The sequence below is a fragment of the Notamacropus eugenii genome, chromosome 6 (genome assembly GCF_028372415.1).
Source record: "Notamacropus eugenii isolate mMacEug1 chromosome 6, mMacEug1.pri_v2, whole genome shotgun sequence".
In the NCBI taxonomy this organism is placed as follows: Eukaryota; Metazoa; Chordata; class Mammalia; order Diprotodontia; family Macropodidae; genus Notamacropus; species Notamacropus eugenii.
Window position 1 is genome coordinate 47,353,752 of NC_092877.1, and position 23,043 is coordinate 47,376,794.

The 23,043-nt window shown below is 36.7% G+C and overlaps 1 protein-coding gene across 3 annotated transcripts in view; it reads right to left on the reverse strand.

Annotated features, from left to right (window-relative positions):
- Positions 1–23,043, reverse strand: part of ATRN (attractin) — a 244,387-nt gene that overhangs the window by 161,107 nt on the left and 60,237 nt on the right. For all 3 annotated transcript variants that reach the window (XM_072619903.1, XM_072619904.1, XM_072619905.1), the window contains exons 4-9: positions 21,994–22,122; positions 14,196–14,401; positions 12,675–12,843; positions 7,107–7,197; positions 5,712–5,955; positions 84–267 (exon numbers count right to left, since the gene is read on the reverse strand). In XM_072619903.1, the coding sequence (XP_072476004.1) occupies positions 84–267; positions 5,712–5,955; positions 7,107–7,197; positions 12,675–12,843; positions 14,196–14,401; positions 21,994–22,122 (1,023 nt within the window). The remainder of the gene's footprint in view (positions 1–83; positions 268–5,711; positions 5,956–7,106; positions 7,198–12,674; positions 12,844–14,195; positions 14,402–21,993; positions 22,123–23,043) is intronic.

Here is a 23,043-nt window from a genome sequence, read left to right on the forward strand (position 1 = left end):
TGTATATTTCCTAACTTACCTCTGTGCAATATTATACATCAAGGAACAAAATCAACAATTATATTAAGGAAGAAAATACCTACCACATCTGAGTATCCACATCATACTTATATAGATCATCAGCAAGTCTATATTTGTTGGCACTGAAAGCCTTATAACCACCATGTATGTAGAGGGAATTGGTCTTGGCATCATAAACACTACTGTGGCCATAACCTCCTTGTACAAGAGCACCCTGAGTTTGTAAAATACTCCATGTATTCTTATCTAAAAAAGGAAATGCAATTAAAGTCAAATACTACAGGTATTCAACTTCGGAATCTTAATACATGTGATAGCTAAAGAGAAAGGAGACATAGTTCAGCTGACCAGTTTTCATTTTTAAACTACTGTTAACAATAACAAAAACAATTGCAACAGAAATAGAAGAAAATTCAGGTGGATTAGAAATACCAACTTGTTTAATACTCAAATTTTAATTTTAATGGCTCTCATCTATAGGGGGCATCTGACCAAAATTTAAACTCCAATTTACTACAAATTTCTACTTAATGCCCATGACTTTTCATGAGGTCTTTAGTGTATGGTAAAAGGAGAAAGGAATGAAATTGGTGGTGGGCTTTTTTTCTTTTTAAATAAGTAATTTTTATTTTCAAAACTGTGAATAATAAAATGATGACATTGTAAAATTACTAGTGGTAATTTGATTATACTACCAAATTCCCTACCTCTGAACTGTGCCAAAGATTAAGAAATCAAAACTGATCAGGTTCCAGGCAGAGTAGGTGACCTTTTTTCCTGCTCTTTATATCTGGCATATTCAGCAATAATTACAAAGTCAACAGAAGTTAAACAGGTAAGTAAGCCCCACCCAAGCCCAGATATGAAAGCTAGACAGCCAATGAAAGGTGAAATATCTCTGGGTTACAACCCTAAGCCAGGCACAGTAGAAAACCTAAGAAAAGGTGCCAGAATATAAAGAAATAACACCTCACATTTTTCCCATTGTTGCCTACTTAGACTTAATACAGACTGTTCTCCAGGAAAACTTGAATCAATAACAGCCTGGTTTCAAGTCTAAGGCCACATCCACTGTCAAAACCACAGTACAAAGTACTGTCCAAGGCCCAAGGGAAACAAAATGACTAAATATCCTGAGCTGAATCAGGTTACCACTGGATATTCTGGGAACTGAAGTAGAAAAGAAAGGGAGGTCAAAAGAAAAGGTAAAGAATTTGGAATTAAGCGCTGAAATCCAAGCAAAGCCATTTCCTAGTCTTGTCAAGTCAGCGGCCTGGGCTGTTCTGCTATAGTGCTGACAGGCCTTCAAACCAAGTGATATGGTTTTATCCTATTCCTCTCAGGCCTGACCTGCCAGTAACTATCAGACAATACACATGCACTCCTTAGTACTAATTTCTCAGGTGGAAAGGCCAGTGTGCTGAAGATGGACTGCAACTAAAATTAGTATCACCTAATTTAGAGAAACTGAATGATTCTGTGCGAACAAACTGTATGGTAATCTGCTTTCTTAGCAGCCACTTTCTCATAGTTTAACCATGAGAAGCTAAAAGAAGACTACAGTACACCAAGGAGGTATTGGTTGCAGAGCCCAAGGGGAGGATAAGGTACTGGTGCTGAGAAGGTAAGGTGAGAAAGAAGGTTGTAGGGAGCTGACACACGTTTAGAACTCTGACCTAGAATTATGTGAAAAGCCAGCAATGACAAAGAGCGATTAGACTTGAACCCAAAGGGACAAGTTAGGAATAACAAATACAAGTTGCCAAGAATGTATCTCCTCAAAGTAAGGCAAAAATCTTAACAATAAGAGGTATCCAAAAGTAGAACAAGCTACTTCAGAAAGTAGCTCTTTCCCCAACAGCGGAGGTATTCAAGTAGATTTCAGATAATCGTTTGTCAAAGATGATGTTATACAGGGAACTCTGGCATGAGTTGGACTAGATGAGCTGTCATAACCCTTCTGAATTTGAGATTCAGCGATTCTGAGGATCCAAAGATTCATCAGCAGGCTAGAATGATGAGCAAAATGAAAAAGATTCAACGCAATATAAATAAATGTGAATTCCTGTACTTAGGCACCTAAAAGGTGAATTGCACAAATGTTTTTTTTTCCAAGATTAAACTGGTGTTCAGTTTGAAGACCATGTTTTAAGAGGGATACTGATAAATAGAACTGCATGCAAAAAAGGATGGCCCAGATCCTGAGAAAGCTGCCAACAATCCTATAAAGCACAATTAAGGATAATGGGCATCTTTAGTGGGGAAAAGACACTTCAGAGGAGACTTACTAGATATCTTTGAATAACTAAAAGAGAGGGGATGGGAAGAAAAAAAATGAAAAAAAGAAAAAGAAAAAAAGAGAGGGAATGGGATCAAGAACGTAAGTTAGAGCTCAAGTACTACCTTCTCCATGAAATCTTTCCTGAGCCCCAAATGCTACTACCTTTCCTAGATAACCTTGCATTTCTTTTGTATGTATTCAGTTTATGTTAATACATGTACATGACATCTCTCCTGATGGAATGTAGGCTCCTCGAAGTCAGGAGCAGTTTCATTTTTGTTGCACCTAGAACAATGCTTATTTGTTATTAACAAACAGATGTGTGCTGATTCACTGAAGGACTGTTAGTTATAGAACTAGCTCCAGAGAACAGAAGTAGGCTTTCCCATTCATCCTGCACAGCCACTTGGGGATGCTGGTCATGCATACTAAGGAGCTGGGAATACAGATAACTTCCCCCACAACCAATTCAATCCCTTTTACAATTCCAACCAGGGCATGTGAACAAGAGAACAGCACAATGGAGAGCACAACAATGCTAAAACTGAGACAAATCGGGACACCCTGGCTGGCTCTCTATCCCTCACGTGGCAAAAGGCAGTCTAAACTCCCGTCAGAAGTGATACCGTAGGGTAAGTTATTGGATTCCAGTATGTCCAGCTTCTCTGAACGAGGCTGTCACAAACTTTCTGATCTGTTGGTCCTGCAACATAGCAGAATCTTGTGGATTTGGGGGTAGATTTTTGGTTTGAGATTGAGGACAGATATAGGGGACAGACCTAAGGGAAAGGGGGAAAGGAAATATGATGTCACTGCAATACTGGCTTATACAATCCATATTTAATAGAATCCTGTGCTGGGAGTCAGAAAGACCTGAATTCATTCAAGTCCTACTTGAAATAATTAGTAGCTATGTGATCCTGGGCAAGTTATTTAACCTCTCTCAAGCCCCAATTTTCTCATCTATAAAATAAGGATTATAATAACCCCTATATTACAACAGGGTTGTGAGGATCAAGTAGGATAAAATATATAAAGGACTTTGCAAATTTTAAAATGCTTTATAAACTTTAACTATTATTATCTTTTCATCCAATCTATATCTGAGGAGGAATTCCTCCTCAAGAGGTAATCATTCAGCCTCCAGCTGATGAGGCATTCACTCCATACCAATGGAATTTATTCCACCTTTGCACAGCTGTAATGGCTAGCAAGCTTTTCCTGATATCAGGTCAAAATCTCCCTCTGTGAAACTTCCATTCATTGCTCCTAGTTCTACTTTCTGAGATCAAGCAGGACAGATCTCATCCCTCTTCCAGAGACATCTTTGTTATATACTTCCAAGAGAGCAAACACACTTTTCTTCTCTCAGTTCCTTCCACTAATGCACATATGAGACGGTCTCCAGTCCTCTTGTTCCTGTACTCCTTCCTAAGATGTAACAACCAGAACTTAATACAACACTCCAGATGAAAACCAACTGAGTCAGAAGAAAGCAGGCCTATTTCCTACTACGTATACAAATCTATTAAATCAGTCTAATGTCAGAATAATCTGGTGGGCTGTAATTTCACAATGAGAAAATAAAAGTTCCAACCTTCAAGAAGGTTACAAAGCTTTCTTCACTAATTTCTAAGTGATCCTAATTTCTAAATTGTGGTTCAAGGTGCCAATCTGAGCCTTCGTGGTTTCCTGGGCTAGATATCAGCCACACTCATTTTCAGATTTGGTGTTTTTTAGGATTTATTCAAAAAAGAAAATATAATATACAGAAATATCAACAATATAGTTGCAGGTAATTAGAGCGTACAGAAGAACACTTAGCTCACAGTTTTCTGCTTGCTATGCTCACCTATAATCCAAAGTTTCACAGAGTCCAAGGCCTGCCAGATTTCTTCCTGACTATGCTACAGAACATCTAGTCCTCAAAAAGACTATGGCATCTCTCGTCCCTTCAATTCCAGATTAGTTCACCTGGGTGCTTTGGCACTCATATACTAGTTGGTAATATAGTCTAAATTCATTTTTAGTCAATCGAGAAATCTTATTGCTAGTAAATTTTTGCTATTCTGTGCACAATCCTATGTAATCACTTAGATAACTAGATATTTTCCTTTTTTCTGCCAATTGGGATTTAAAAAAACCAAACTATCCCACTAAAGTGTTTTCTATTACCTAAAACAAAAAATACACCCAGATCACTCCTAAAGTTTACAAAAGGCAATTCTTTTCATTACACAGTTCCTTCTTCAAGGAGCTTATAACTTAGCAGTGATAATGCAAAATATTCAAATATTTATAATAATCTTTTCCTAGTTATCATAAAAGAGGTATGAAAAAAAAGTTTCAGGAAAGGAAATGATCCTAGGCAGTCACTGAAGATCTGCAAAGGCTCCATGGAGGAGGCCACATTTTAGCTAAATCTTTACAAAAGTATAAGTTTTCAATAGGTGAAGAACATTCTAGGCTTCCCTAACTGAAGAGCATGAGGAGGGAAGAGCAGCAGCAAAGGTTTGGTGGCAGTGAAGTATGAAACATCTGGGTGAGAGAGACTGCATGCTGGTATGCTGGCTCTCGGTCACCCCATAAAGGCCCTTAGAGAACAGCAAAGTGTAAAATAGAATAGGGGATGAGGGGAAAAGGGAGACTGAAGGCAGGAAGACTAAGTTAGAAGACAAGCAAAACCACCCAAGACCTACACCAAGAGCCCCTAGTTGGCTGGTGGTGATAAAAATGAACAAGGTAAGAGAGAGCTGAAAGAGCCTGTGGAGGCAGAACATCTGCAGTGTGGCAAATAAAGGAAAAGCAGGCATAAAACTCCAGGCCTGGTTTATTAGAAGAATGGTGATAGGACCACTAACACAAGTTATCTGTGGCTGTCATGCAGAGCTACACATCAGCGTTCTGAGAGTGAATACCAAATCTGTCAATGTGACATCCAACCGAGCATGGAAATACATACAACATTCTCCACAAACTTAGTGTATAAAACTAGTGTTCCACACAGAGCAGGGATGATTTTTTTAACTGCATAGGCAAGACAACACAGGAGCCAGGTTTGGGCTTATTTGTTCCTTTGGGCTTTTTTCCAGGTAGGAGTGTGATGAAGGAAAGAAATGTAGAAAGGAGTTCCATTTTAGACAGATCAAATAACTTCAGTGTCTTAAAAATGTCCTTGGAGTTCTCAATTTTCAGTACTATAATCATTTTTGTCACTTCAAGACCCTATCCCATTTCTCATGTTGCAGATTTCAAGACTGGCCAATGGCTGAAATACACAAATCCATTTTGCCACCTCTGATCTGCTGTACCACATCAATGTTAATAACCAAGTTTCAGGAGAAAAGACTGGCTGAGTGTTAATTATGTAATAATGTTAAAAAGCAACCACTGAGAAGAATGTACCTACCAATGTCATATTCCTGCACATTGCTTATGTAGCCATAGAGAGGACAGTGACCAAAGATGACCAGCATGACAACTCGACCATTTTTCATTGTGACAATGTGTGCTGAGTGCCCAACAACTGCATACTGCTCCTTTGCTTGGGGGGCCAATAAAACCCATGATTCATTTTTAATGTGAAACACCCTCAACTCATTTGTCACATTGCCTGTTGAATCAATTTTTCCTCCGTACATGTAGAGTTTATCCTAGAAACAAAATTTGGAAGAAATGTTAAAAGGCTCAAACATGAGAAGAGAAGGAGAAAGGTCATTTATTTCTACTCTACATTACACAGGAAATTTTTAATGACTGCATTTAGATTCTAGACATTTGGAAAAGTCACTGAAGAGGTGTAGAATCTATATAAATGACTTTCACAAACATGATTTTAATATAATGTGTGATACTGAAATACAGCTTATGGTCTCCTTTTTTTTTTTCAGGCAAGAATGAACATGATGCAGTGGATAGGGCACTGGGCTTGGAATAAGGAAGATCTAGGTTCAAGGCCCACCTCAGACACTTACTAGCTGTGTGACCCTGGGCAAGTCATTTAACCTCTCTGTGTCTCAGTTTCCTCATCTACAAAATGAGGGGGTTGTACTCCATGGCCTCTAAGGTCACTTCCAGCTCTAAATCTATGATCCTATGAAGGTCAAACTGTAACTCATTATATGCCATATCTCCAACACCTCTCCACTCTTCCTGGTCTTCCTCTGATGAAGTCATTTGTAGTATAAAGTGACTTGGAAAAATAAAACTTCACAGGTAACTCACACTACTCCCTAACACAGAGAAAAGGAAAAAAATATGAAAACTACTGTACAGTCTTATTGGATAATACAGCTATCCTTTCTTCAAGCAATCTAAACATTTATGAAAAGATATGCTTGTGCCTAATTAATTATACATGCAGCTTCGACTTATCTTAGGATTGTCAGTGTCCTGCCCCACATTTCCCAAATACAATTTGAATTATATTTAAAAAATTACTCTGATAGGGGCAACTAAATGCATAGAGCACCAGCCCTAGAGTCAGAAGGATCTGAGTTCAAATGTGGTCTCAGATACATGATACTTACTAGCTGTGTGACCCTGGGCAAGTCACTTAACCCCAATTGCCTCAACAACAACAAAAAAAATTTTTTAATTACTCTGATAGATATCAAAGTCAGTGTAAACTTCCTCTTTATTTTTACTTATCTACTGCTCTGCCTTTTATTATGTTTTCCAAATGGAAGGCAAGATTTTACCAATCAAAAGTCATGTTAAGTCTCTTCTTAACAATAATACAATAATGCAAATAAAATATTCACAGAAAAGTTAAATTTCTTATCCCTGAGTGGAGACATTTTACCTGGTACAATGCCAAAGAATGACCATATCTGACAACCACATCATTTACAGTTTGGTTCAGTGGAAGCCACTCCCCAGCATCAAGGTCATACCTGTACAACAAGGAGAGATTATGTTTTTACTCAAACAAAAGAAAAGCATTTTACATTCTGTTCTTTATTATCAGTTCCACCACACAGTCACACTAAACTTGCCAGAGGTGAGGATGGGGGGAGAGGAAGGGAGTGGAAGGAGTCATCTCATACTCATAAAGACCCTGGTACTCATTAAGAAAGGAAAGTAAATGATAACTGCTGTGGACACTGCAGAGGTACTTCTGATGACCAACCCCTCCAAACTGGTGATACTGCTTTATTATAGGGATAGAGACTAAGCCTGTGTTTTTATTGATCCAGGGAACGTTCAGGTGAGAAAACATCCTCTACCTATGCAGATTAGCACTTTCTCTGCAACTTATTGTCAGAGAGTTGCCTAAAGAACTGAGAGACTAAATATTGTGCCCAGTGTCACATAGCTGTTATGTTTCAAAGGCAGAAGCTGATCCTGGGTCTTCCTGGCTTTGAGGTCTGCTCTGTATAAACTCTGCCATGATGCAACTTTAAGAAGGAATTTACATGTCATCACTCCTAGGCTAGACTTCAATTCAGCCCACAGAATGAAAGGTGGAGGGAAAGGATGGCAAGAGAAGACATGCAACATAAGGAGAGGCTGAAGGGTTATTTTAAGGACTGTTACGGGAATTCATATTCACATGCACTTTATTTCATGCTCATTGTGAACTGGTACTGGTAACATTAATTTTCATTACAAGGTCTTCTATTTTAATTCATTATATAAAATTAAATGTTAATTAAGTACAAACATGCCCTTAACAACCCAACTAAAAAGCTGCAACATTTTGCTGTGATGCTCATTTCTTACACTATTCCTATGGAACTACCTTACAATGTTAAGTCACCTAATATTTTTTTCAGGCTTGAATTACCCACATGGAGCAGGGGTGTGTGTGTGGTGAGGGGAAGGCTGAACTTGTGATGAAGAGTGCTTGCTGCACCTGTTACTCCAAACTATTAGGGATAATTTAAGAATGATAAATTTACAAACTGTGTGATTCCCAAATCTATGCTTCTGGATCTTTCTCTAATTCTTCATATTTTTTTAAACAAACCTAAAAAGCAATTGTAATTCAGTTTAATTGCACAATTGCAATTTAATTACAACACAAAAAAAATTTTTAAAGACCTTTTTGTTTCCTAAAAAACTTCTAGGTTTTTATAAGTTTTGCATGCACATGTAAAATTTTAAAGTCATTTTTAATAAAACTTAAAAGTTTTGGGTTAAAAAGGCAATGAGAATGCTTAATCAAATTACTCCTGCACACCAGAATGTTATAAATTATTTTTAATTAAGATTTTTATCATTTGTCCAACTACCAAGGACAACTTGACATTAATGAGATCAAGGTCAATAAGTTTTCAAACATTATGTCAGAACCCAAGCACTGACAAAAATGCACCCAAGTCAGATTCCTGTCTGTTGCCAATGTAGTCACAGAGAGGGCAGTGGAAACCACTCTGAACTTGTAGTAAGCTAACCCTTGGGTTCTAATTAGCTTTGTGACCATGGGCAAGGCACTTAACGTTCCTGATCTTCTATAAAATGGATTGAACACCAAAAAGATAATGTATGTGAAATCTATAACTATAAAAGACTATATAAATGTCAGCTATTATCATTTCATAAAAGTTAAACATTTCTTTAAATAGCACATAGAAAGGCAAAATATTTGACAGATAACTCATTAATATAAAGATGACATATTTAAAGCCCATGTATAATGTTATTTAAGACATTATTTTTTTTACCAAAGTGTCATAATCTTCCTACTATAAAGTAAGCTCCATGAGGGCAGTGACAATACCTTATCTAAATTTTACTATTTTTCCCTCCCATCCTCTCCCATAGCACAGGGTTTTTGCACACAGAAGGCACTTAATACTTATTGAACTTGTCAATAAACTATGTAATGAAATAGAATCGAGATATCATGCAGCCTAATATATTCCCAACACATAGTGTTTATGACCTAAATGTGAATTAAAAACTTGAAGTAACATTAGGAAATGTAGGTGACATGAAAAGACTTCAGTAAAGATCTATTTTTTTAAGAAATAAAAAAGATAAAAACAAGTCAACAAGGAATAAAAGTAACTCACAATCTGCAAATCAGACTTACAAAACACTTTCCAAGTAGTGTATGGGGGGGAGTATTTGGAGTCAGAAGACATGGGTTCAAATCCTGGCTGTTCATTAATACTTGACTTAAATTTCTTCACCTATAAAATGAGGGGGTTGGAGCAAATATTCTCTCAACATCCAGGTCTAAATCTTATGACTCCATGAACTCAATGATGTAGGCAACCATAAAAATGTTTTCATATAAGAAATAAGAAAAATGAGTCTCAGAAAGGTTAAATCATTTGTCCAGGGTCACATTATGAGGTAAGCCCTGCTGGGATTGAAATCCACATCTGATTCTAGGACCAGTGAATGTTCTTTCTATTAGATCACACTGCCTGTTACACCTATGATAAGATATGACCTTTACAGCATCATTCTTTTCCTAAACTACTATTATCCACCTACTACAGTTTATGACATAGACTTTGATGGGGGAAAAAACCCTTAAAATGTTTTTCACCAATCCACAAATAATTCAACATCATTGAAGCTACATTCCTCTTTGGTATTAACTTTTAACCAACTAGAAAGAGAAAAGAAATGACTCTTCAAGACTGAGCATGAGAAAATACTTTTTTTTTGAGTAACAAATACCCCCTAAAACAATTCACGTTACTTATTTAAAGGAATATTTATTTGTGTGACTTTCAGTCCTATCTGTGTAAGTGTCACAGGATTGCCTTGGAATAAATTTTTGCTAAAGAGTCAATGTATCACCACACTTTAAAATTTTCAAGAAGTCAAAATGCCTACATGTGAAGCCTCAGAGGGAGATATGAATTGATCTCAAACCCAAAAAGTCCTCTTGAAAGAGTTCAAAAAGGATTTTTAAAATCAAGTAAGAGAGGTAGAAAAAAACTGGGAAATGAAATGAAAATTATGCAAGAGAATTATGAAAATAGAATTAACAGCTTGGAAAAGGAAGCAAAAAAATTGGCTGAAGAAAACAACTCCTTAAAAAAATAGAACTGGCCAAATGTTAAAGGAAGTACAAAAGCTAACTGAAGAAAAGAATGCCTTAAAAATGAGAATTGAGCAAGAGGAAGTTAATGACTCTATGAGGCATCAAGAATCAGTCAAACAAAATACAATTCTATGTATCCACAGCTCTACCAAACAAACTACCAAAAATTTATTTTATAGAGCTAGAAAAAAATAACAAAATTCATCTGGAAGAACAAAAGGGAATTAAGAATATCCAGGGAATTAATGAAAAAAATGCAAAGGAAGGTAGCCTAGCCATACCGGATCTAACACTACATTATAAAGCAGCAATCATCAAAATTATTTGGTACTGGCTAAGAAATAGAGTGGTAGATAAGTGGAATAGATTAGGTACACAAGTCACAGTAGCAAATGACTATAGTAATCAACTATGTAATAAAGCCAAAGACTCCAGTTTTTAGGATAAAAACTCACTATTTGACAAAAACTGTTGGGAAAATTGGAAAATATTATGGCAAAAACTAGGCATAGACCAACATCTCACAATTGTATATCAAGATATGGTCAAAATGGGTACATGATTTAGGCAAAAAGAGTGATACCATAAGCAAATTAGGAGAGCAAGGAATAGTTTATCTGTCAGATCTATGGAGAACAGAAGAATTTATGACCAAACAAAAGATAGAGAACATTATGAAAGGCAAAATGGATAATTTTTTATTACATTAAATTAAAAAGGTTTTGCACAAATAAAATCAATGCAGCCAAGATTAGAAGGAAAACAGAAAAATGTAAAATAATTTTTACAGCAAGTATTTATAATAAAGGCCTCATTTGTCAAATATATACAGAACTGAGTCAAATTTATATGAATAAAAGTCATTCCCCAATTGATAAATAGTCAAAGGATATGAACAGGAAGTTTTCAAATGAAGAAATTAAAGCTATCTATAGTCACATGAAAAAATGCTCTAAATCACTACTAATTAGAGAAATGCAAATTAAAACAACTCTGAGGTACTACCTCACACTTATCAAATTGGTTAATATGACAGAAAAGGAAAATGATAAATGTTGGAGAAGATGTGAGAAAATTGGGACACCAAAGCATTGCTAGTGGAACTGTGAACTGATCCAACCATTCTGGAGAACAATTTGGAACTCTGCCCAAAGGGCAATCAAACTGCGCATACTCTTTGATCCAGCAATACAGTACTATGTCTATATCCTAAAGAAATCATAAAAAAGGGAAAAGGACTTACATGTGTAAAAATATTTACAGCAACTCTTTTTTTGTGGTGGCAAAGAATTGGACATTGAGGGGATGCCCATTAATTGGAGAGTGGCCAAACAAGTTGTGGCATATAAATACAATGGAATACTACTATGTTATAAGAAATGATGAGCAGGTAGATTTCAGAAAACCTTGGAAAGACTTATATGACCTGACGCTGAGTGAAGTGAGCAAAACCAAGAGAACACTGTACACAGTAATAGTGACACTGTGCAATGATCAACTATGATTGACTTAGCTCTTCAGAGCAATACAATGATCCAAGAGAATTCCAAAAGACTCGTAATAGAAAATGTTATCCAAATCCAGAGAAAGAACTATGGAGTCCGAATGCAGTTCAAAGCATACTATTTTCATTTTACTTTTTGGTTTTGTGGTTTTTCTTTTTTGTTTCATTTCTTCTCTCATAACATGACTAATGTGGAAATATGTTTACATGACTGCACATGTCCTCTATCAGATTACTTGCGGGGAAGGGGAAGGAGGCAAGGAAGGGAGAAAAAAACTGTAACTCAAAAGCTTTTAAAAATGAATGTTGAAAACTATCTTTACATGTAATTGGAAAAGATAAAATACTAATTACTAAACAAAAAATTCGTTTCCTCTCTAAAAGAAACTATTTGAATCATTTCACCCTACAAAAACAGTCTGCATACATAAGCAGGGGTATCAATCAGAGTCTCTTAGAAAAAAAAAAACAATCTGCTTAAGTTGACCTCTTCAAGTCAGAATGGTGTCTGGTTGGGAAGACAGTGGTTGAAAAGATGTGAAAGCAGAGAATCAGGAGAGAGCAGTTGTTAAGAAAGCCAAGTAAGGAGAGCATTCTCAGGACAAAGTGTTAGCTAATGTTAGAAAATATTCTACTCACTACTTGAACACCAACATAATCCCAAGTCTTTAAGTTTCTATCGAAATGTGTAAACTATTTTTAATTAAAGTAGATTTCTCTCACTTTTTAAACCCCTAATAGAAGAATTCAAAACATCAATGTCAAAATTGTGTTTGAAAAGGAAAGTATTTTTCTTCATGATCATAGTGTTTAACGCTAAGCGTATTTTCAAAATGTACAATACAAGTCATTCAACTTACGCCAAAACCATGTTGTAATCTGAATGGTTGAACATATAACCTCCAACAACCCACATTATGTTGCCATTGACAACAGCTTTGTGGGATGCTCTGGGGAGCTTTGGCTGAGAGTGCTCCTCCCGAGTCCAAAAGGACTGATTAGCCGGCACAGGGATTGCACAGCCAGGTCCTGTGAGAAACATAATGAACGCTGGTCAAACAAAAGAAGATTTTACATTTGGGAAGGTTTGTTCTCTATGACTGAGGAGATGAATCATTGAAAAATGTATCTAGAACAGAAATGTCACCAAGTTTCTCTCTCCCATACGTAACTTCAGCATATATGTAGAAGACAAAATGTTTCAAAATTTTCACCTCTCAATTCTATTCTGCAAATGGACCAAATGAGTTGTAGCCACTGATGTCAAATAATCATCACTAAAATATGAAATCACCTCCCCTGTGCTGATGACAAGGTCAGGCTCACACTAAATTTTATTTGAAGTCATATATCAGAAGCAGCCTTCAGGAAAGACCATGGGCAATGGTGTCAGTGAATGAGAATTATAAAGCTAAAGGAATTCTCTGGTAAACTAGTACAAGAGATCTCTGACAAACATTCGATCCCTCTTCTAATCTGTATTATTACTAAATCTGGTGCTTATACAGTACTATTTACGTCAGAGACTTCATGAACATAATTTTTTAGGCAGCTACACAAAATGCAGTAGCCACAACAGATTCTCAGGCAGGAGTTTGACTTTTATTTAGCATTATGAAGATAATGACAGACATCCAATAGGTTCTCAAATACTTGATTAATGAAACTCTAAATGCCAACCAAACTCACACTACCACTGAAAAAACTAGTAATGTCAGCAAAAATGCTTTAAAAAAAACACCGGGGAAAAGATTTTCCAAAATAAATCCATTTTCTTCTTACAAAGGAAAAGGAAAGCACTGGCCGGGGGGGGGGTGGGGGTGGTGGTGGGGGTGGGAAGAGGCAGGGCTGGCAATTTTCTTCTTTAATTTCAAAAATGACTGTGATTCTGTAAAACTCCACTACTCTACATTTTGGCTATCTGTTTTCCCAATACCATTCAAGAACCTGATTTCTTTGGGAGCCTACCTTTTCCTTCTCTATGATTTTCTAAGAGAAAGATTCTAGGGAAATGCATTTTATAATCATTCTTGTCACTACCTGGACCATACCTCTGACATGTCCCCATAGTAGCTGAGCCCAAGATGCTATATGTAACTATGCAGAGTTTTCAAATTCAAATATGCATGAATAAGAAACAAGGTATTCTTGAGCTCCATGGCTCAAATCCAAACCCTCTTCTAGTTACCCAATACTAACTTAACTGCCCACCTTTGGAATTTAAAGGTACAGCATAAAGTTCCTAATAAGCTGAAAGTTCAGCTGTCATAAATGTCTCCATGCTGAAGACATAAATCCATGTGGAATCCATTTAAGTATCCTTAAAGAAGAGAGGGGCTGGGGGCTCAAAGGCAGACCAAATAGGCAAAAGTCATTCTCACCCTGCCATGGTGGGAAGCATGAGCACTCTCGGACATTGCCCGAATTGCAGAAGCCTCGATCTGGATAGCCACAGTCATTCGTACAGGAAGGAATATCACAGGATTCTCCTCTCCAGTATTTTGAGCACTCACACTTGGCAGTGCTGCTGCCATTACTGAGTTTACATTCTCCTCGACCCGAACAGTTATTGGGGCACATGTCAAAACTATAAACACAAGAAAAAAGAAAGTCAGGAGCAAATAAAATATCAGTATATCTGGAAGAATTTGGGCAAAAGCTTCATAAGTTGAACTCATAACTTTCATCTACTAATTAATGATGTCTACTGCATCACACAGTAGCACTGCCACTGAGCCAAAAGAGTAGCTAGAGAGAACAGTCACAGGCTGAGGAGGACCTAATCCTTCACCTGGCAAGTGAAGTTTAAAAATCAAGGGCTAACGTGTTAAGAAGCAGGCCCAAGAAAAAGTGGAAGAAGAGGGGAGGGAAATTCTATTCAAACCTATCAGGGCTAAGTAGAGAGGAGTAGGGGAGGAGAAAGAGTTAAAGCACAAATATTAGCAAGCTCATTCCTTGATCCTAGGGATAATTTTGGCCCCAAATTACCAGATGTATGGGTAAAGACATCTTGGATTTCTATCTGTATTTGTTCAATAATTTCAATCATGTCTGATTGTTCTTGAGCCCATTTGGGGTTTTCTTGGAAAAGATATTCAAGTAGGTTGCCATTTCCTTTTCCAGCTCATTTTTGAGATTAGGCTAAGTGACTCGTCCAGGGTCATAGAGCTAGTATCTTCCTTACTCCAGGCCCCACACTATTCACTGAATCAACTAACTGCCCCTGCATAGCTCTGGGCAAATTTCTTAACCTCTCAGCCTCAGTTTCAAAGGTTATAAAATGGGAATAGTAATAACCTAGTACTTACCTCATAGGATTGTTACGAGGACCAAATTAAATAATATATGAAAAACATTTTATAAACCTTAGAGCTCTAGATAATGGTCAGTTGTTTATGTATTTATCAGAAATTGTTATAATTATGCCTATGTAGGAAAGCAAGATGTTTAACATTCTTTTATATGTAAAAGATGGGGAGGAGAGCGGTTAAGAGAACCAGTTTCTTGTCTTAACAGTGATATATTTATAGCCTTAATCTCTCAAGGAAGCATGACTCATAACAATTATGCTGGCACTCACTCTAAAACAAAAAGTGACAAATAAATGACCTAAAGAGGCAAGTTTATGAGTTCTGATTTCTTCCAATGATTCCCAGTGAGGAAAATTAAAAAAAATGCTTATCAAAGCACAAGAGAAAAATTCAAGGGTCAATTATAGCTAGTAATTAAGACATTATAATGAGAGCCAAACTCTATAAACCTAATCCCGAAACATAATAGAAACATGCGTGCCCAAATTCTAAAGTCTAAGAGGATCAAGATATAAATTAGTTTGCTCTCTAAATCTTATTTATTATAAGAACTCAGATCACAAGCAAAAACTTAAGTGAGGCAGTTCATTTTTGTAACACATAGTACTTGTGGCTGCCAGGAAATAGAGAAGTAATAAATATATAATTTAAAAGTAAATGGAACAGATTGGTGGTGCAGTGGATAGAGCACTGGGCCTGGAGTCAGGAAGACCTGAGTTCAAACCCAGCCTCAGACACTTACTAGCTGTGTGACCCTGGACAAGTCACTTAACTCTGTTTATCTCAGTTTCCTCGTTTGTAAAACGAGCTGGAGAAGGAAAGGGCAAACCATTCCAGTATCTTTGCCAAGGAAACCCCAAATGGGGTCACAAGGAGTCAGACATGACTGAACAACACAAAGAATTCTATTTATGAAAAAGGATTGAAAGAAAACATAAAAAAAAATTTTTCTCTTTTGGGAAGAAGCTTCATTTACAGTCTAAAGTATTTTTTAAAAATTATTTCAGGCTTAACTTAGTGCAATAAAATTATTATTGTTATTATTATAATTTTTTTTGGCAAGGCAATCAGAGTTATGTAACTTGCCCAGGGTCATATAGCTAATAAATGTCAAGTGTTTGAGACTGGATTTGAACTCAGGTCCTCCTGACTCCACAAGCGATGCTCTATCCACTATTCCACCTACTGAAATTAATACTCTCAAAAAGCCAAAAGGGAAAAAAAAAACAGCAGAAAAAGGTGATTATGGGTTTAAAAATTTACCCTATAGGTACTGAAATTAAATCATACTTGCCTAGAATATGAAAACACTGACTAGTCATATGTGACAGAATGACACACAAGTGGCAGAGGTTACTGAAAGTCAAAGAGGACAAGTTCCTCAGACTTGTCATACTGCACTGGCTCTGTCATTGGGCCTCTTTGGAAACAAAGGGAGATAAGGTAATTCCTCAGGTAAAGAGCTGAACTTGCTAACAACTTCTTTCACCAGACTCCTTTTAAAAAAATGTTTATGCTCACTCCTTCCACCTTCTTTCCTCTCACTCCTTCCACCTTCTCTCCTCTCACTCCTTCTACCTTCTCTCCTCTCACTCACTCCTTCCACTTTCTCTCCTCTCACTCACTCCTTCCACCTTCTCTCCTCTCACTCACTCCTTCTACCTTCTTTCCTCTCACTCACTCCTTCTACGTTCTCTCTTCTTACTCACTCTCTCCACCTTCTCTCCTCTAACTCACTCCTTTGAATTCTGGCTTCCAGTATCATCACTCAAATGAAACTACGCTCTCTGAAGTTGTCAATGTTACCTCTTAATTGCAAAATCTGAGGGTCTTTTCTCAGTCCTCATTTTTTTTCTACAATCTGCAACATTTAATACTGAAAAAAACATTCTTTCTTTCAGGATACTCTCTCCTTGAATTTTTCTTTCACTGCTCTCTCTTGATTCTCCCCATACCTATGTTACCACTCCTTCTCAGTCCTCTTTGCTGGTTTGTTATTAACAGCATGTCCCTAAACCAGCGGTGTTCCCCAACATTCTATCTTGGACCTTCTTTTCTCCTTCTATACTATCTCTCAATAACCTTATCAGCTCTCATGAGTTTAACTATCATCTATGCAGATGATTCACAAATATATACACATGTATGTGTCTATATAAACATATGAGTGTGTGTGTATGGTGTGTATATATATGTGTGTATGTATATATATATGTATATGTATATGTGTATATATGTATATGTATGTATGTGTATATATATATATATCCAGGCCCAAGTTCTGCACTAATCTGCAGGCCTACATCAACAGTTGCCTTATAGGCATTTCCTTCTAGAGACATCTCAAACTCAACAAGTTCCAAACTGAACCCATCATCTTTCTCCTCAAACCCTCCATTCTTCCAAACTATCCTATTTCTGTCAGCTTTGTAACCTTGATCTCATCCTCAACTCCTCCCTCTCCCTCATCCAATAGAATCTTGCCTTTCCTAAGTCCACAGACTCTCTTGAATCAGACTCTTTTTCCCCTACTCCTTAATGAAGCAAAGTTACCATCTTAGTTTAGGCCCCGATAGCTTACTGGTTGGTCCCCTGACCTGAAGTTTCTCCTCAATTTTGTGCATCCTCTATACTGTTGCTAAAGCAATTTTCTTCAAGTACCAATATGATCATCTTATACTTTTGTGGTCAATCAACTCCAGTGACTTCCTACTGCCTCCTGGATAAGATGTAAACTCCTCTGTTTGCCTTTTAAAATCCTTCCAGCCTCCTTGGACATTACTTTTCCTTCTGCACCCTGATATCCAGCCAAAGTGGTCTATTCTCTGTTCCTCACATATAGCCTTCCAGTTATCATCTACATATCTTTGAACTGACCATGACTCCCTCCTCACCTCTGCCTCACATAATCCCCCTCCTCCTTAAAGATACATCTCAAAGCTTCTAAACATCATCTTCTACATGAAGTCTATCCTAATTCTCTACAACTGCTAATGACTTCCTTTCCAAATAACGTTGTGTATATCTCCTTTTCATTTATTCTCTTTCTATTTAGCACAGTGTTTGGTACATAACAGGCACTCAATAATATTGTTTGTTTAATTGACTGACTGATGATGATAAATAAATAACTTCCATAAAGACTGAGACAAAGAATCTGGATTCAGGATGGATGGCATTTCTCTATTACTTGCCAAAAGTAGGTGCACCTTCTTGAGCACAAGGACTGTGTCACTTTTGTGTTAGTTGTCCCAGAGCCTAGCACACAGTAGGAGCTTAATAAATGTTTGGTGATTTTTTGGCCTTTAAATAGCAAGTTACAAAAAGTTTTACCATTTCAAAAGCAACTCTGGAGGAAGATGAAGGATAGATTAAAAAATATGCCTGCCACTGAAGGGTCATAAAAAAAAATAAAGTATTAATCTAAAGCAGGAATATTTTAAAATCTGTGTCTTAAATGTGGAGTTATTGACTCAATGACCTGAAAAACCATCTTAGAAAGTACCTGTGGCTGAAAAAAAAGACCCCTTGTCCAAGCCTTCCACAAATCTCATTGTACTTTTGAACTGAATTAGCTAAGTGGAAAGTCTGCTTTGCAGAGAAAATGCAGGATGCCAAGGAGTGAGATATTTGGTAGTCCACCTAAGGATATTCCAGGGAGCTTTAAACTTAAAGTAGTAACAACTAATCACTTCAAGATTTACAAAGGGCTTTCCTTACAACAAACCTGTGAATGTCATATCATCACCTCCGTTTGAATGAAGAAAGAGGCCCAAAGCCTTGGCCATGCTCTGACAATACAGAGCAGAGCAGGGATGTAAACAGTTCTCTTCACTTCAGGTTCAGGCCATTACACCATGTTTCTTCTCTCTATACTTTCAAGTCTCTCACAACAGTATTTAGAAGCAACAGCTCACACAGTTTCTTCAGAGCCTGATGAAGGAAACCACATCTGGAATGGCCAACTAAGTAGTCAGTTCCAGAGGATTCTCAAGTGATTTAATTTCACTAAAAAAACAGCTTGCTGGTTCCCTATTCTCTTACTATATAATTCAGAGGAAGATCATCAGGCTGAATGGTAATCCAAAAGTCAATCAACAAGCATCTATTAAGCACCTACTATATGCCAGCACAAAGAACAATGATCTCTACTAACAAGGAATTCTAAAGGAGGGGAATAAGCATGTACATACATATATACATTACAAAGGATAAAGCAGAGAAAGGATTATTTATGAGATGAAAAATCAGAAAACCTCATTTTTTGAAGATGATAGGAAGAAAGTAGGAAGGGTTTAGAATAGAAAAGGAACAGGAAATATACTCCTCATTCAAAATGTGATGCAATAAAGATACTACTTGATACCTGGCCTGATCAGGACAGAAGATAGAAAAATTATCATTATTCTCACTAGGTATGTACTAATACAGCCTAGAAGCACATGCTTCTTTAGCAGCCAAATAACAATTAATTCATGCTGACTTTTTAGTGGGCAGTTCAATAAAATCCCTAGATTTTTGGACATGAACTGTCTTCTAGTCAAATCTCCCCCTACTGTGTACTTGATGTTGTTGATAATTTTTAATTCCAGTATGAAACTTATATTATATATACCATGTTTTATATATAAATATATATGTGTGTATACTAATATTAATGTTATAAGATGTGTATATTATGCATATGTGTGTATACGTGTAAGACAATAATGTATATTATGTGTATACATTATATTTACATATTATTGTATATGTATACATTATATTTACATATAACACATCCATAACTTCTGAGATATTATAAGATATGTACATTATATGTGAATACATAGAATATATAGACAGAATATAATAGAATAACATCTACGTATACACACATAGACACATACATTTCATAATATCAAAGTGAAAACAACCTGATTATGAAAATACAGTTTGGAGGGGGAGAAGAGGGAGAAAGGAAAACAAAGAAAGGTATCTAGCTTGGCAGGCAAGGGAAGGGGAGAAGGGATGAAGGACTGGACAAGCTGGGGAAAACTGCAATGGCAGATTCCATAGAGTCATAGGGAGCCCACCTAGTGAACAAGAGACTCCATTAATATATGAAGTCTAACTAACCTCTTCTGTTCCCTGAGCCTGTTTTGTTAGCTAAAAAACGTTATGCCGAAAATCAAGTATTTTCCTTCTCTTGTCACATTGCCACTACAACTGGATGGTCAATTCTAGAATCCACATCCTTTTCCATTTCTACCCCATGCCACCAAACACTCCAACCCGGAAAAGAAACATTTCTAAGATTGATTTACAAAGAAAAGGGGAATATATAAATTCAAAAATAAATATACAAAGAGAAAGTAATTAGAAGTGTGAATAAAAGAAAATTGCACATATTGTCAAACGATTTTCACATACTGGTTAGTGCTGTTTAACAGTTTTTGTCTTTTTATTCTTTGTTATAAGGGACTGCTTTCTAAAAGGTATGGGGAAGGGATATACCAGGAAACGTAGATGATATAGAAACAGAAGAAAGTAATTTCAAAATTTAAGAAAATCACCCAGTTCCAAACTGGATGGTACTTCTTCTATGCTTTCCAATCAACAATTCTTCAAGACTTAGATCATGGTTAATGTCATCCATGAAAAGGTTTCCAGTTTCATCAGAGCCCTAGAAATGCCCATCTGCCTTTTTCCCAATGAAACTGTCCACCTGAGAACACTACACCAAGCTCATTTGCCAAAGGTCAATCATTGGCTCACTCTCAGTGTGATTTCTGGCTAGATATTGGTGCTGGCTGAAAGGATAAAAAAAATACAAATTTATGAAGTTTATTAAATCATGTCAAAAAGAAATGTAATACCACGTGGAACATACAAAAATATGAGACCATCCATCTCGGAGGATGCCTGCCTGTGCCAGTTTCTGAAAATTTCAGAAGACAAGTTTCTTTAAGATTAAAAAAAAAAAAAAAAAAAGGACAGTAAAGGCTAATGAATCTGCAGAAAGAACCCCCAAAATGATCTGAGTCAACTAGTTACTTGATATATCATTTTGAAATTTTAAGGATGACTAGAGGGAGAGGAGAAAGGGAAAAGATCTGAGATTTCACTGACAGACAGAATTTCAGTTGAGGAAACTCCCTCAACTGATACAAATTAAGCACATTCTCTGTAACTGTAGAGAATTTTCTAGAGCACTGAGAGATTAAGTCACATGCCCAGGGTCCCAGGATGTGTGTGTGAGGCAGGATCTGAACCTAGATTTTCCTGGCTTAAAAGCATCTTCATTACTTAATTCATTATGTTAGCCTTCATTAACATGTGCCAGAAGAAACCTGTCTCACTAGTTAAATTCCAGAGGGCTTGCTCTAAATCCTAGTAATGTCTACTTCCCTTTAAATAACTATCTTCCTTCCTCATTTTTTCCAACTATTAAGTAAACTTATTTTAAATTTGTCATATTTCATTTACTGAAAATGTTTATTTGCTCATTCTTGCAAAATTTCTTGCTTCTTGCTCAGTCATTTTTCAGTCCTGACTCTTTATGTCCAACCCCATTTGGGGTTTTCTTGGCAAAAATAGTGGTTTCCTTCTCCAGCTCATTTTACAGATGAGGAAACTTAAGGAAACAGTTAAGTGACTTGCCCAGGGTCACACAGCTTACATGTATCTGAAACCAGATTTAAACTCAGGAAGAAATGTCTTCCTGAATACAGGGCAACTCGATCACTGTGCCACCTACCTGCCCTAAAATTTCTTGCATAATTCTGGTAAAAAGAAAGAACCAGTCAAGTTGACTGGCAATAGAGAAGTAGTCAGTTCACATAAACAACACCCAAAAATTCATTAAACCATTTACAAAGAGGCTTACCTATAAGTGATGTTAAATCCAGTCAAGTTATAGGCAGCATCACTAAAGAAGTGCAGCAGAGCATACCCAGAGGTGGCCACCACTTCAGGGACAGTCTCATTACCATCTCTCTCAGGAACAATCAGTCCACTGAAATAAAGAAATGGATTATTTGGGAAGCTAAGCATAATCCCAAACACAAAACCACAAAGTGTACTTCATTTATTGTGGGGAAGGGGAGGAAAAGCAAATTAAATAGGGCTTGTCCTTCTAACAAAAAATAAAACTTCAGTAATGAAGGTTAATATGCAATGGTGACTGATATTTTGATAACAGATAAAATGGATTAGCACTAGACTGGATTTACAAGAACACCTAAAATGAGTAGCAGTTTGTCTTAGTTCCGTCCTGTTCTCTACATGTCTATTAAATGTTTTCTTATTTTCCTTTGAAGACAAAGCAGAATCTCCACAACATTTTCCTATTTTCTTCTTACTTAACTTTTATGATTTATTGTTTCTCCACTCTCATCAAAGTGATGAAAGTGAGTGGTATATCTTTATGCTTTAGTCAAGAGTTTAGTCAAGCAGTAAACTAGGTACTTAGGAGAAGGAGAAAAGGATAAGGAGGAAGAAGAGGAGGAAGAGGGGAAGGAAGAAGAAGAGAAAGAAGGAAGAAGAGGAAGAGGAGAAAGAAGAGAAGGAAGAGAAGAAAATGCCTACCCTCAAGAAGCTTATAATCTAGTTGGGAAGACAAGACATATCATCAAATAGATAAAATTCCCAGTCAACATGGACTTAAGCGATAAATGAATATACACATAATATTGGTTGGAAGATTCATATAAGTAGAAAGAGAATAAAAACAAAGTAGATATATATGCAAGGTAATTTGGGAAGGAGTAAATTGGCAGTTGAGGAAAATCAGAAAAGCTTTAATGTTGAACATGGTGTTTGAGGGGAATGTTAAAGTAAGAAGAGGATTACATGAGGCTGAGGTGAGAAGCAAATGCATTTCAAGCATTGGTGGTAATCTATACAAAGAAGCAGAATGGCAAATGGAGTGCTGTAT